Source organism: Vigna unguiculata, chromosome 11, assembly GCF_037176805.1.
Source record: "Vigna unguiculata cultivar grain cowpea cultivar isolate G323 ecotype 2 chromosome 11, ASM3717680v1, whole genome shotgun sequence".
NCBI classification, from domain to species: Eukaryota; Viridiplantae; Streptophyta; class Magnoliopsida; order Fabales; family Fabaceae; genus Vigna; species Vigna unguiculata.
Window position 1 is genome coordinate 38,896,935 of NC_140802.1, and position 15,224 is coordinate 38,912,158.

General features: G+C 38.2%; 1 protein-coding gene across 2 annotated transcripts; it reads right to left on the minus strand.

Moving 5' to 3' along the window:
- Positions 1–9,928: 9,928 nt before the first annotated feature.
- On the minus strand, positions 9,929–14,548 carry LOC114169766 (BEL1-like homeodomain protein 1). Of its 2 annotated transcripts, none has more exons than XM_028055064.2 (6): positions 14,302–14,548; positions 13,872–13,950; positions 12,751–13,754; positions 11,667–12,040; positions 11,436–11,496; positions 9,929–11,244 (listed from the first exon to the last, which is right to left on the minus strand). In XM_028055064.2, the coding sequence occupies exons 3-6, from the start codon at positions 13,705–13,707 to the stop codon at positions 10,426–10,428; spliced, it is 2,211 nt and encodes a 736-aa protein (XP_027910865.2). In that variant the 5' UTR covers positions 13,708–13,754; positions 13,872–13,950; positions 14,302–14,548; the 3' UTR covers positions 9,929–10,425. The 2 variants fall into 2 exon arrangements, with proteins under 2 accessions (XP_027910865.2, XP_027910864.2); XM_028055063.2 differs by lacking the exon at positions 14,302–14,548 and adding an exon at positions 14,079–14,293.
- Positions 14,549–15,224: the final 676 nt, after the last annotated feature.

Consider the following 15,224-nt stretch of genomic DNA (forward strand, 5'->3'; position numbering starts at 1 on the left):
CTACTCCAGGACGCATGGGGAACATGCCGAGCATCTGAGGATAGTGCTTGGTATCTTGAGGGAGAAACAACTGTTTGCCAAGTTGTCAAAGTGCGACTTCTGGATGAGGGAGGTGCAGTTCTTGGGGCACGTGATATCAGCTCAGGGTATAGCTGTGGATCCAGCTAAGGTAGAGGCCGTGATACAGTGGGAATGTCCAAAGTCAGTGACTGAGATTCGGAGCTTCGTGGGTTTGGCTGGCTACTATAGGAGATTTATAGAGGGGTTCTCCAAGATAGCGGCACCCCTGACACAACTAACCAGGAAGGATCAACCGTTTGCATGGACGGATAGGTGTGAGGAGAGCTTCAGGGAGCTTAAGCAGAGGCTGACGAGTGCTCCAGTGTTGGTAATCCCAGATGTGAGTAAACCCTTTGAGGTTTACTGTGATGCCTCTCATCAGGGCCTTGGGTGTGTCTTGATGCAAGAGAGGAAGGTGGTGGCTTATGCTTCGAGGCAGTTGAAGGTTCATGAGAAGAACTACCCCACTCATGACCTAGAGTTAGCAGCGGTGGTTTTTGCTTTGAAGATATGGAGGCACTACTTGTATGGTGCACAGTTTCGTGTGTTTAGTGACCATAAGAGCTTGAAGTACCTCTTTGATCAAAAAGAGCTGAATATGAGGCAGAGGCGGTGGATAGAGTTTTTGAAGGACTACGACTTCGAACTTCTCTACCACCCAGGGAAGGCGAATGTGGTGGCAGACGCACTGAGTAGGAAGACAGTGCATGTGGCACACTTGATGATAAAAGAGATGGAGTTGCTAGAGAGCTTCAGAGACATGAAGCTACAGTTTGAGTTGGAGTCGGAATTCATTAGGTGTAATACCTTGGTTATATCTAGTGACTTCCCGGGCTTAATCAGAGAAAGACAAGCAAGGGATGTTAGTCTACAGAAGGTGAAAGAACTACTGGGGACAGATCAGGCCAAGGAGTTTGCCTTGGGCAGTGACGGTGTGTTGAGGTTCAGAGGCAGGGTTTGTGTACCAGATGATGCTGAGTTGAGGAAGTTGATCTTTGAAGAGGGACACAAGAGTCGTCTTAGTCTGTACCCTGGCATGACTAAGATGTACCAAGACCTTAAGGAGAACTTTTGGTGGCAGGGCATGAAAAAGGAAGTTGCACAGTTTGTGTCGGCCTGTTTGACTTGTCAAAAGGCTAAGGTGGAGCATCAGAAACCTGGTGGAACGCTCCAGCCCTTAGATATTCCGGTGTGGAAGTGGGATAGCATAGCCATGGATTTTGTTACCCACTTGCCTCGCACCGTGAGAGGGCATGATGCTATATGGGTAGTGGTGGATCGTCTGACGAAGAGTGCTCACTTTTTGGCAGTGAATCTCAGAATGTCTATGACCAAGTTGGCCCAGCTCTACATCCGTGAGATAGTGAGACTTCATGGAGTGCCTAGTAGCATAGTGTCTGACACAGACCCCCGGTTCACTTCCAGGTTCTGCCAGGCACTGCAGGAGGCTATGGGTAGCAGGCTGAGGATGAATTCTGCTTATCATCCTCAGACTGATGGCCAGTCAGAGAGAGTGATTCAGTCCTTGGAGGACTTGCTGAGGACTTGTATCTTGGATCACCTGGGCAGTTGGGACGAGGTGTTACCGCTGGTAGAGTTTACCTATAACAACAGTTACCAAGCGAGTATAGGGATGGCGCCTTATGAGGCTTTGTATGGGAGGAGGTGTAGGACTCCTTTATGTTGGTACCAGGACGGTGAGTCAGTTTTGGTAGGACCTGAGTTGTTGCAACAAACCACAGAGAAGGTGCAGTTGGTGAAGGATAGATTGCAAGCATCTCAGAGTCGGCAGAAGGCATATGTAGACCGAAGAAGGAGGCCCCTAGAGTTTGAGACTGGGGAGCATGTGTTCTTGAGGGTGACCCGAACCACTGGTGTGGGGAGGGCTATCCGCTCAAGGAAGTTGTCTCCTAAGTTCTTGGGTCCGTATCAGATCTTGAGGAGGATAGGGCCCGTGGTTTATGAGATTGCATTGCCACCCCAGTTGGCTAATCTACACCCAGTCTTTCATGTTTCACAGTTACGGAAGTACGTGTTTGACCCGTCACATGTGTTGGAGGCGGAGGATGTGGAAGTCAAGGAGAATCTCCAGGTAGTGGTACAGCCCGTGGCTATAGAGGATCACCAAGTAAAGGAGCGCAAGGGAAGAGCCAGTAGTCTTGTGAAGGTCATCTGGGACCAGAGGACAGGTGACTCGACTTGGGAGCTTGAGGAGGACATGAGGAGTTCATACCCACATCTGTTCTGGTAAGTCTAATTTTTTGAGGACAAAAAATTTTGTTGTTGGGGAGATATTGTAAGCCCCTTTTTCAGTGTTATAAAGTTTTGGGCCTGGCCTTTTCGGAGGCCCAAGGCCAGCCCTACTGTAGGACCCAAATACCCTTCCAACTCACTCATTCTTCACTCTTCTGTTTTCCAGAGCTACTCATCTTCCTCAAACACTCTTGGCTGAAGCAAGAGCTTTGCTAGGGCACAATCTTCTTCCACCCTGAGCTAACACAATCGACCCTGTACTTCCTAGTAAGTCAAACTCTAGAGCCTTTGGTCCTCTTTTTCCCTCATTTCACTGTTTGAGCATGTTGGTTGGTTAGGGTTCCATGTATTTACCTCGTTTATCCTGGTAATCACGTTTCAGCACGTTCCTCGCAGTTCTGGAGCAGTGGTATTCCCTTAGTTAGGGTCTGTTGCGTTTGGTACTCAAAACAGAGGTAAGGGAAGCTAGATTTAACCGTTCAAAGCTGTTTTTGGGTGTCTTTTTGGTTTGTTGCATGTTTATAAGCTTGAGAAGTATGTGTAATTGATTGAAACTGGGTGCATGTGTTTTTGGGTGTTGGATTGAACTGTTACTCTGCTGCATGTGTGGGGACAGTGGCGAGAACTGTCGATCTCGCCCAGGCGAGCTCGTCTCGCCTCGGCGAGAGCGCTTGAGACTCACCCAGGTTCTACTCGAGCAACTCGCCCAGGCGAAAGGCCCTTGTCTTTGAGCGATGCGTTGTCTCGCTCAGGCGAGAGTACCTCGCCCAAGCGAGTTCTCGAAGGAGAAGCTGGTGTGCTCTGTTCGCAGCCTCGTCCAGGCGAGGTGTTTTATTTTTGGGCGAAGGACGGTCTCGCCCAGGCGAGCTGGTCTCGCCCAAGCGAGATGCTCGCAGAGTGCCACTATTCCAGGCCTCGCCTAGGCGAGAAGGCCTAGCCTAAGCGAGACAGTTGTTGTAACTTAGGCGAGGACTTTTAGTCTGGGCGAGAATTGTGCAGATTTATGTGTTACATCTCCATTTACATTGTGTGTAGCTATTTATCTCGAACATGTACGATTATGGGGTAACTGTATGAGTTATATGCACTGGGATTGGTATGTTTGGTATGAGTAATGACATGGGATTCTTATGTTATGGTTGGGTGAAATGAGAATTTAATGTATGTGATGGAAGTGGTGGTTGGGATGTGATAAACATGAAATTTGTATGTGATAGACGTAATTCCATGAGTCTCGTGGGGAGATCTCATGGTGGTGTGTAGTGTATATATTAAGATATGTATTCAAGTAAGGACCGCATCCCGAAACTCTAAAGGGTTAGTGAGTCTCATGTAGAGCAAACTGACCCAAGTGGTGAGAGTAGCGGGAGGCCCTAGTCTATGGCAGGATAATGGCCTTAGACGCTTAAAGGCTAACCTTGTGTGTGGTAGGGTGAAACCCATTGGTAATGGCTCTGCAGAGCAGTAGAGGCAACCACGAGTGCAAGCGTCCAGTGAATCCGATCCTAATATATTTATCCGGATAATTGAGTCATAGTGTCCTGCTTGTTTGCTACAATATGATGCCCTGTGTTTGTTGTGTTACATGTTAAGGAATGTTTAAGCACTTGTCTGTTGTATCATAATATGATTAAATTGCACTAGCTTACCCTTGTATTTTTTTCTGTTTATGTTCCGGTTGTGTTTCCCTTTTGCGATGATCACCCTTGGTGGGAGCAGATGGAGGAAACTCTGGGAGTAGGACTGGTGGTAGCAGTGGTGCCGCTTAAGGAATCTGCTGTGTGACTCTCAGGAGCAGTCTATGGCCCTAGTGCCTCGTAATTCCATGCTCTTAGAGCATTCCTTTTGCACAACAGTTAAACTTTAGAATTGTTTTGTTAGGGCATGGTTGTATGCCCAGGTTTCCCTCTAAGTACTCCTAAGGATGACTGTTAAAGTACATTCTTTAACTCTTGTTTCTTTTGTCAGTTTTGCTCATTAATATTATAACTATGCGATGTTTTGTTTTAGTAGATTAATCTATTTAAATGGGATATCACAATAATTAGTTATTCATAAATATGTATCGCTAAATTTGTGATCATTGATAATTTTTAACAAATTTTAATTTATTTATAAAATTTATTAACTACTATTTGTCCAATGGATTTTTTATTATTAATAATTTATCAATAAAATTAAATTATTGATAAATTATATTCATCACTAATACACTATTGTTTTTCTAGTGCTTGAAGATTTAATCAATAGATATCATAACTTTTTATTATATAATTTCATTTTATTGGTAAATTGTTAAAAATATAGTCATTTTGACCATCTTGGTCATTGTACATGCACATGGGGAAACAACTTTCAAAAGTTTTTTCCTTTTCAATTTAAGGCTTTATCAAGTAACTTAACATTGAAGATTCTACTTGAATTAAGAACATATGGATTTATAAGTGCTTAATTCTGACGGATAAATAATATTAATATTTTTATTATTCATTATGTTTTTATAAATATATTAAATTTTTAATGAAAATAGCTATGATTAAATAAACTACAATTTGAATTATAATAAACAATTTAAATTATGATATATTCTTATATCTTTTTTAGAATAATTATTGAAATCCAGTTTAAAATAATTTCATTATGTTTTATCAAATCTTTGCATAAAGTTTGTTTGTGCTAACAATTTTTTTCTAATTTAATGAAACCAACATCTTATCTTCTAGTTGAATTAATGAGCTAAGATTTATAGAGAATTGTAAAAAAACTTTTACACATAAAAAATTAATATATAAATATAAATAAAATCACACACACACACACACACATATATATATATATATATATATATATATATATATATATATATATATATATATATATATATATATATATATATATATATATATATATATATATATATATATATATATATATATACACGCCCCTGTTACTAATAATATAATAATATGATTCACTCAGATGTCTAATCCATTTTGTCAATATTATACAATTTCAGCAGGTATTTAATTGCAGGTTTTCTATTTTAACTCAATATACATGAAGAAAATAAAATACATAAATAAAGATTAAGAAACAAATATTCTAGTTTATTTATAATTTCTTTTCATCTACGGATAAAATTGCATTGGTTATATATATATATATATATATATATATATATATATATATATATATATATATATATATATATATATATATATATAATATGAAGCGATGAAATACTTTTTTAGGAATCCTTGAAATTTGGCCAACAAAAATCAATTTTCCGTACATCCAATCTTTGGAGCGAAATTTATATTTGTCCAGCAATTTTTTTATTACAACAATTGTAAGGTCCAATAATTTTGGCTTATTACCTTCTACCCTAAAGTAAAAGGCTGTCTCTTGTGTTTGGGCCTAGAGCCGGCCCAACTGATAAAACTTGCTTCAGTTACCCTAATGCTTCCATGTTCCTTGCATTCACAGAACCTTCAGCCGTTTCCCTAACTGGTACGCTAGAGCTCTGTTAGGGTTTGTTCCCGTCTCGAACCAGTTCGTCCCAAGAGCTTAAGTAGTGATTTCTACTCCACGTAAGTGACTCTAAACCTACTGTACTTACCTTCTAAAGTTTTACATTCGTTTTTCCACCGATTAAAGTTCGAAAATAATCGTGTCCTCCGCTGTTTCGCTAGTTCTACAAGTCCGTCTTTCAAGTTGTTGTGCTCTGAGGTCTCGTGTCGAAGTTCTGTTAGCCCTTTTCCAGGTACGGGAAGTTAGGGTTTCTAATTCCAGTCGTTTTGGTCTGTGTTGAGTTGGTTGCTGATTGTATGGTTTAATCCTTCGATTTGATGCGTGAGAATACCTTGTGTGTTTGGTTTGTTTGAAAAACATGGTTGCTGCAGGTGAAACAGTGGCGAGACCTGTTAATCTCGCCCAAGCGAGCCAGTCTCGCCTAGGCGAGACAAACGGGGGTTCGCCCAAACCAGTTTGCGCGAGAGGTCGCCCAGGCGACCCACTCAAATTTTTGAGCGAGCGAGCATCTCGCCCAGGCGAGAGAGGTCTCGCCAAAGCGAGATCCCGCATTGCTTCCTGATGCTCTTTTCGAGCCCTCGCCTAAGCGAAGGGGACTCGCCTGAGCGAGACTGTCTCGCCTGAGCGAGACCCTTCAGCCCGAGCGAGGGATTGGGCGAGACAGTGTGGGGTTGGGTTGTGTATTTACTCACTTATGATTGGAATTGCTTGGGTATGACTACCATGATGAGATGCATGTACATGTGTATGGATATATGCCTAATGGTTTGCTATATATGCGTGACATGATTCATAAATGATGAATGATGGGTGTTGGGGGAAACTTGGCATGTGAGATGAATGTGTGGTTTGAAACTAAAGGAACATGGTATTGATATGAGACGAGGCCCTAGACTCATGGGGTGGTGATGATCAGAGGTATGGATTCGAAATGTGATACGTATGAGGAATTAATCTCAGGGGTTGGTATGGAATTGTAAATATGATTTAATGTTCTTTTATTTCTGATTTATGAATGTTGGTCTGTGTCAGCGTGTAAATTCCTTGGGGTCTCTAGGTGAGATCTTCGGGGTTGCGCTTCAGTGGTCGGAACGTAATCCCATGGCCCCTGGTAGTGGGTGTCCATGGTGGTGCCCCATTTGTATAACTAGGTAAGGATTCAAGTTAAGGTTGCATCCTGATACTCTAAGGGGTCAGTTAGTCTCACCTAGAGCGGACTGACTCCTGTAGTGAGAGTAGTAGGAGGCCTGAAATTCATAAGGGCTAACCTTGTGGTGAGGGAAAATTGATCCATCGTAACACTTGTAACACATAGCTCGGGGGTGAGCAGAGGTATCCACCACAAGTGCAAGCATCTGCTGAATCCGACCAGGTTATACGTATCCGGACGAGTCGAGTCGAGTCGTAGTGTATTGAATGAAGAGTCATGACATGCTTGGTTGTTGCATAAGTATGGGATGGTGAAAATATAATTGACTGTATGATGAATATGTTATTGGCTCTAGCTTACCCGTTTTGTTGTATGGTTGTATTGTATGTGATGATCATCAATTTAATTGATGGGAGCAGATGAGCGAGGTTCCCGCGGTCAACAAGAAAATGGCGATTCCGCTGCTTAGCCATCGGAGTTGGATTTTATATTTCTTTCCTTCATGTTCTTCGTTAGGGCTACGGCCCATGTAAAGCCTTGCTACCCTTTTCTCTTTTGTCAGATTTTTTTTTTTTATTTGGTGTTCCCTTGGCATAGTGGTGTGCCCGGTTTCCTTTAATTTTGCGCTTTAAATTAAATGGGGCGTTACAATAATTCCATTTAACGCAAAGCAAATCATTTATTACCTTTTTTTTTGGACTTTTCTCCTTCCAACATTATCTTAATTTATTAGATAAATTGATATTTATTGATCGAATTATAAAAAAAATATGAGTTTAAAATATTTACAAGAAAGTGATTAGAATTTTAATAAATTTGGTTGGTAATGAACCTAAAGAACAACGTATAAGGAAAAAAAATATCACATATTCATTCTTTTAAGGTAATATTTTGAGTTGAAAGCAATCTATTAATTTTGTTATATGGAATATTAATTGGTTTTGAATATCCCTGGCATTTTTTCTAGAAAAATCCCACAAATGGTGCAATGATTGTGGATTGAACACACGAATGGTTGAATCCTGTATTGTTATAATCGTTATACTAACACAAAAATGAACACTTATGTTACCTAATTTATGATTAACACTGAGGAAGTCACATAAAAAAAATGTGGTGACATTTTTATAAGAAAGTTGAAGTAATTAATTTCAAATATTCTATTGTCCGACGTGGACAAGTAATTTATGTTATACTTTAAAGTGTTCGATGTAAAATAATTTATTTTACGTCAGACAAAAAAATTTTGATATAAAGACTTTTTCATGTATCTGAACAAATTTCTTCCTCATTTTTCATTATGTAAAAACAACGAAAATGTTCGTGTAATTAAAATATGATCACTGGTGATGAAATAGTAAGGGTTTACAGGTTCATTTTTACACCGTTGAGATTTGTTTGATAATCTTTCATTTTCCATTTGGGACTATCACTATTTGGAAAACTCCGTCATGAATTTTATCAAAGTCTCTTTTGTTTTGTTTTCGGCATTTGTTTGTATAAATACATTGATATTTTTGTAGTGTTTGTTTGTAAAAATATGTAAATACAAAAATTTGTATTATTTTACTTTCATGATATTTAAAACCAAAATCAAACCACCAAATAAAAAAATCACTACTACAAGCATCACGTATTACTGGACTATCCAGAAGCTATTACATCGGTTAACAATTTGATGTAGATAGTACCAACTAAAAAGTCGTGTACATAAAATAAAGCACGAATAAAAGTAAAACAAAAATTATTTATTTAATTTATCCAACATAAAATTATTTCATTTTATAACAATATTTTTTAACAAAAAAAATGATGACAAATCTAAATTTATATAGTTGAATAGTTTAAAATACATTTTTCTTTAATTTAAATTTATCACAATTATTTAGATTACTTTATGTATGTATTTGCTTACTCTCATGAGTAAAAAAATTTCAGTGGTTTAAGTAAGAAAAGTCATGTGTTTTTATCAATGGTGTTTTCATGTAATTTTTATCTTATTTCTTACGAATGCATGGTAAAAACGCTTCCGAAAATTGCATGGACAACAAATTTTGAATACACAACTTCACATTTTCTGTTTATTTTTAAGAGAGTCCTACTTTAACTGTATGAATTCCATTTTATTTTATTTTTTAATTTTTTTAGATGTATTCTTTCTGGGTAAACATTTTTTTTAAATATTTTTCATAATTTCATTAATTAATTGAAATTTAAATATTAAAATATTGTTATACTTTTTAAAATATTGAGATATATATTTTTAATGAATAAAATTTACATATATAATTTTAATAATTAAATTATTCCAAAAAATACAAATATATATATATATATATATATATATATATATATATATATAATTAAGAGAAAAAAAATTAATTCACTAATCAAATTACTAAAAAAAATCTCAAAATAAAATAAAATATGATTATATATGAAATAATAAAAAACATAAGAGTTTAAAAGCTTCATTAATCAAATTTTTCAAATCAATTTGATATAAAAATATGTTTATACAAAAAAGATTGAAACAAGAAGTGATTTGTATGAAATGTAAAGAAAAAAAAAATAGAAGAGAACTTGTGGGGTATAAAGTAGTGTTTCTTCATTTTTTGAAATCTTGATTTCACATTATTAACTTTTTTTTTCATTTATGTATTTCGTTTTAAATGATCTATATAGAAAAATTTCACTAAAAAATCACTAGTTTGATAAATAATAAAAATCCCATCTAAACGTTTATTTATACATAAATACACTATAACATGTTATCAAAATCAAGCACCATAATAATTGATCCTAATCTATGCATATACATCCACAAAATTTATGTAATGCATGGTACCTAGTTATCACATAGTAACCACAAATGCAGATACATTTACGCATGAAACAGAAACTACATGCAGAAATAATTCATTTCCAAAAGCATACACAAAATCCAATATATATATTCATATAACCTATCCAAACAAATCATCAAATTCCTTGTATGAACCTAGCTACTTTCCAATACCATATACAACAATATACCTTCCCCAACTCAACTTGAATAATTCAATTAAACTATTTCATATCAGAACATGCATGTAAAACTGAACCCCTGCAAGTTCATATATATAATCTTAGAGCAGTTTCCACTTTTATACATTGGAGCAATTTATTTCCCTCCCATGCTAGGACATGCACGTGACTTAACGAAGCAGTGTTCGGGTTTGAACAAACATTCATATATGCTTCTCCATTTCTTTTGTTCTTTCTTTTTCCTTGCTAACTTTCTTTTCTTCTGCTAAGTTAGTGTGTCGTGAGAAAACACTCTGAACTGCATTGTGGTGTGTGGATTGCAACATCAGAAAAAGAAAATTCTTCATATCCTTTGTGGGGTATCTCATTATATATACTAGCTAGCGAGTTAAGAATATGAATTCTCAGGCCACGAAATCCCGCAACAACTGCGCGGCGAACCTCTTTCTGTTTTGGATGTCGATGTTGTCGTAACTGGTGGCTGAATGAGAAGAAGTTGGGGTGTTGATGGTACCACAAAACTCATTTTCGTTGGTTGTTCTCATTCCCAAGTGCATGTTCGGTGAGAGGAATCCATGTTGAGTTCCTGAGAGAGTAAGATTCTCACTGTGTGGAAGTCCAAGAGTGAGAGAAACTCCGTTTCCATGAAACCTTGGAGCCAGTTGTTCAGTCACATGATGGAACCTTCCAATGTCTTCCATGGGAAATGCTCCAAAACCCCCTCCATGGTTTTCGATGCCAAACTTTGTGTTGGTTCCTTCTCTGGTGTTTGTCTCTCCATGAGGCTTCATTTCCATGTCCACTGAAAGGATGCTACCCGGAGAGTTTTGCATTTCAGAAGTGCTTCTTGGTTTGTTTGGACTTTGCATGTCCCCAAGATGGAAACCAGATTGAAGAGACCCTCCTCCTCCACCTCCTCCTCCCATTGGAGATGTTGAGAGTGAATTAGAATTCGAGATCTCTGTTGGGGAAGTGGTTTGGTTGTTATTGTTGAAACTTTCTGCCTTTGATTGGAGAACGTTAATCTGATTAAGTCTCACGCCACCGGATTCTTGGGTAGCAGCATTAGCTTCTGACCATAACTCCTTGTTGTTTTCTTTTGATCTATTCGTGTTATTGTCTTGTGAGCCATTGTTAGGTTCTTGCTTCACCTCTTCCAAGTACATTTCTTCAACCATTGGCTTCCATAGCCGAACTCGAGCATTTATAAACCAGTTAGACACCTGCGTTATTATAAACTCATATGAACTCATCTCATCCTCATGGATCCGTTTGGTAAGAAAGGAAAGAACAAAACTATTGAATGGATGTAGAAACAGTGAATACAGTAGCTAAAAAAGTAAAGAGAAAATAGAAAGTGATTGATGGTATCACGTTTTTTTTTTTTGATTACTTCATATATATGTATATCTACCTGGCTTCGAGTAAGTCCTGTTTGTTTTGCCAGCATAACCTTGTCGGAGTCCTTAGGATAGCTGCAAGTCACGAATGCAAAATTGAGTAAGAAAAAACAGAAGTAACATGAAACTAAAGTATTAAAATACTCTTTAAATTTGATATGTATAGAAAATAAAATAAAGTTTTAATAAAGTAAAACATGAGAACTTGGAACTAGTTCGTATGATGTTGGATAGGAAATACTTACGGGTGCAGGAAATGCTCAAAAAGCCAAGCACGAAGAACAGAAACAGCACGTTCAGGCAAGCCTCTTTGGGGTCTCCAAGCATTGTGTTGGATCATTCCTAGCTGCTGCAACGCACGTTGTTGTCTCAGTTGATGATCCACATACCTAAGCCTTGAACCTTCTACCTTAACTCCCAAGCAATCATCTTCACCCAAGGTCTTGCTCGCTGTCTTGATTTGCGAAGAGATAGCATCTTTCAGACACCGAAATTGTTTTGATATTGTCCTTAACGCAAGGGCTGTGTAGGACTTAGCCGCTCCAACACCCGCAGCCTGTTCAAATGATGTTACCACAATTTGCATTTGGTGGTGATACTGTCGGTACCTTTGCTCCACCTAAACAATTCGTAGCAAAAGAAAAAAAAAAAACTTGTTAATCATAGTAATAGCTATAGTTTCTTGATTTGTCCCAATGCATGTGTGCATTTTTTTTACTTTTACTTTTTACCCTTTTGTTGTGTTCATGCAATTTTTAAGGGCAAAAATTTGTATGATTAAAAAAATGTGTAAAATGAAAGAAATATTATTATGTAAACAGTGGAAGTGATCAATAATGGGTTCGGAGTTTCAGATATAAACTGGGAACAGACCCAAATGGGCCCAAACTGAAATTATTCTCTGACATTCATCAGACGGAATGTGACTTTTTTCTTACCAGTTTCCCTTTCCCTAAGATCAAATAATGAGTGACAATCCTGTCAATTTCACAGTCCCTCTTGCACTGTCACATTCTTTATTATTTCCTCAGTCCCACAGTCAAAAGCTGAATCATACAAATTTTATTCAAGTACTGAATCAACCATGCTGTTGGACTGATGAGCAAGTGTGACATAACGTAACATAACATAACCCACCCCGCACCGCAAGGAAGCGATAACACACTCAAGTACAGTAGTACTTTCCGCAAGATCAAACCAATGCATTTGTAGAGTCACGAATCATAAATTCTTGGAAATCAATACCAAATCCCCAAGCATCATTAAGTGGAAAGTTAATCATTACTACGTGCATGCATTTTTATTGATTTAAACAAACATACGATATACCTCATCGAGCATGCTCACAAGCTTCGATTTCTTCATCTGAAGCTCTTGTCTCTGTGCCGTGCCGAGTTCACCTCCTTGTTTCCCTCCGTCATTGTTCTCCCCTCCACAGCTCGAACCATCACCAACCCCAGAAGTTGATTCAATATTCCCCTTCATCTTCTCTTTCTTAGCCCCTTCCATAGATTCCTCCCCTTTCGAGATTCCCCTCCCCACATTCACAACTTCGTCAAGAAGCTCCTGTGTTGATTTCAAATACTTGGAACCCAAAACAACACTGTGCATGTTAGAAACCCCGCTCTGCAAACCCCTCATATCCTCGCCGCCGAGGCTCGCCGGAGATATAGCATGAACGTCCCCGGATAAAGACCTGTAAGGTGTTTGCTGCGAAGAAAGGGTTAGCGACAAATGATTCGGCCTGTGGAAACCAATCTGGGTCGATGGATTGACAGCAGAAGCAACACACCCTATATTTTCAGATGGCGTGTTTGTTGTTGTCACCATATTCGAAGCAGATTGATCGAATATGGAACCCCATAGGTTATAGTTAGAACGAGAAGTTGACGCTGTTGTTGCCGCCGCGGCAGCACCGCCGTGAAAGCCGGAGAATTCATGCTGTCCAAGGAACGATGGGCGAGCGTGATCTCCGGCGGCGGTATTCGATCCGATGATGTTTGAAGAGGGAATGGTAAGCCCAATCAGGTGGTGGTGGTGGTGGTCACGGTGGTTGTTGGGAGATGGCGGTGGAGGCGCGTGGGTGAAGTTACCCAAGTTGAGCGCGTTGGCGGAAGTGGGGCTAGTGTTACTAGCGTTATTGGGATTGACGAGGAGCATGTTTTGCGCTGGGTGTTGCGCCGCGTCAGAGTACGGTACGTAGTTTGGATTCATAAGGTAAAGTGTCTGCAACCCTTCAGCGGAGGAAGGGATTTCCGAAGCGCTACCATGAAAGTACGTCGCCATGTCTGTCACACAAAAAATTCCGTTTCTCGTGACCGCACGACAAAAACCTGCCACAATGATGATGCACACATAACAACATATACAGTTACTCTTTCTTTCTCAAAAGTCTATGCAAAATACCGGGTCAAGCCAACAAAACAAATCAAACAATCACAGTATCAAACCTTTTTCTTTTCAACTTGTCTGTGTTTCTCGATCTGAACTCCTTAATTCGATGCTATACTAGTTCCTTAGTGACAGATCCTAAAAAACACACCAGAAGACAGTTATTTCAGTTAATGAAGCCGCTAAATTGCCAAAAAAAAAAGCACCCAGATGAAAAGGAAACGCGAAAACTTGAAATATAGGAACACCGGGAAGAAAGAGAGAACCTTTAGAAGGAGGGGGTTGTTGAAGAGAAGAGAAGAGAAGAGAAGAGAGATAGAAAAGAGTGACAGAAGATCTTATAAGAAAGGGAGAAAAACGAGAATATGATATAAAGTAAAGTAAAAACGAAAGATGGCATGAAAAGTGGTATATATGTAGATGTATGTATCTATTATCTCGGGTGCGAAAAGATGAAATTAAACCGAACAATTTTCATTGTTGCCGTACCATTGGATGTTAATGATTGACAAAGGAAGAGGTTGCTACAAGGTTTGGTTTGTGACACGAGGGAGGGAAAATGAAGAAGCTAGTTAGGGTGGTAGATAAAAGGGTGCTGTCTAACTAGACAAAGTGTCCATCATCGCGGGGCATGGGGAGCAAAAGCTAGCCACCCTTTTGCTTTCAAAGGGGATTGGATTGGGTTCCAACTTTGGAGAGTTTCTGCTGTTCTTTCTCAGTATTCCATTCTCTGCATTTTCTTCATCTCTATTTTCGTTATATAAATATTTATTCAAGATATTATTTATTTCCAAGAAAAGACAGCTGGTGGATGAGTGATGAGTGATGTGAGATTAATTTAATCATAAAGTGTGGTCCGTTTTATAGTTTCTAATAATAATATCGACAATTAATTAGTCTGCCTAATTACTTTATTTATCAACAATAATATATATAGATAGCTCGCGCGTAATTTTCTTCTTTTCTTCTACTCTCACGCCATTGTGTTAGCTATACCTCACTGCATCTTATATCCTCCACAATTTTTATTTTTCTTTTTTCCTTTCCTTTTACATAATAATTAATACCTACATATATATATATATATATCCACATAATAGTGACCGTATAAATAATTTATGAACCAAACCCCCTCGTACAATAGTTTAATTCACACAACCAATTCATGAAATTCTATAAATAAGAGAATCTAAATATATATATATATATATATATATATATATTTATATTTGTACATATACTATGGAAGACTTAAAAAAGCAAGTAGTAAGAAAAGGGTAGATCATGATCGAAATCTGGCCCTTGGTATTCGAACCTTAGCAGCATAGTTTATACCCTTTGCTATTTACTACTTTTCTTTTTCTCATTTACTCTTTTTTTTTTCTAAATTCGTAGTTTTAAGTCAATGTTCC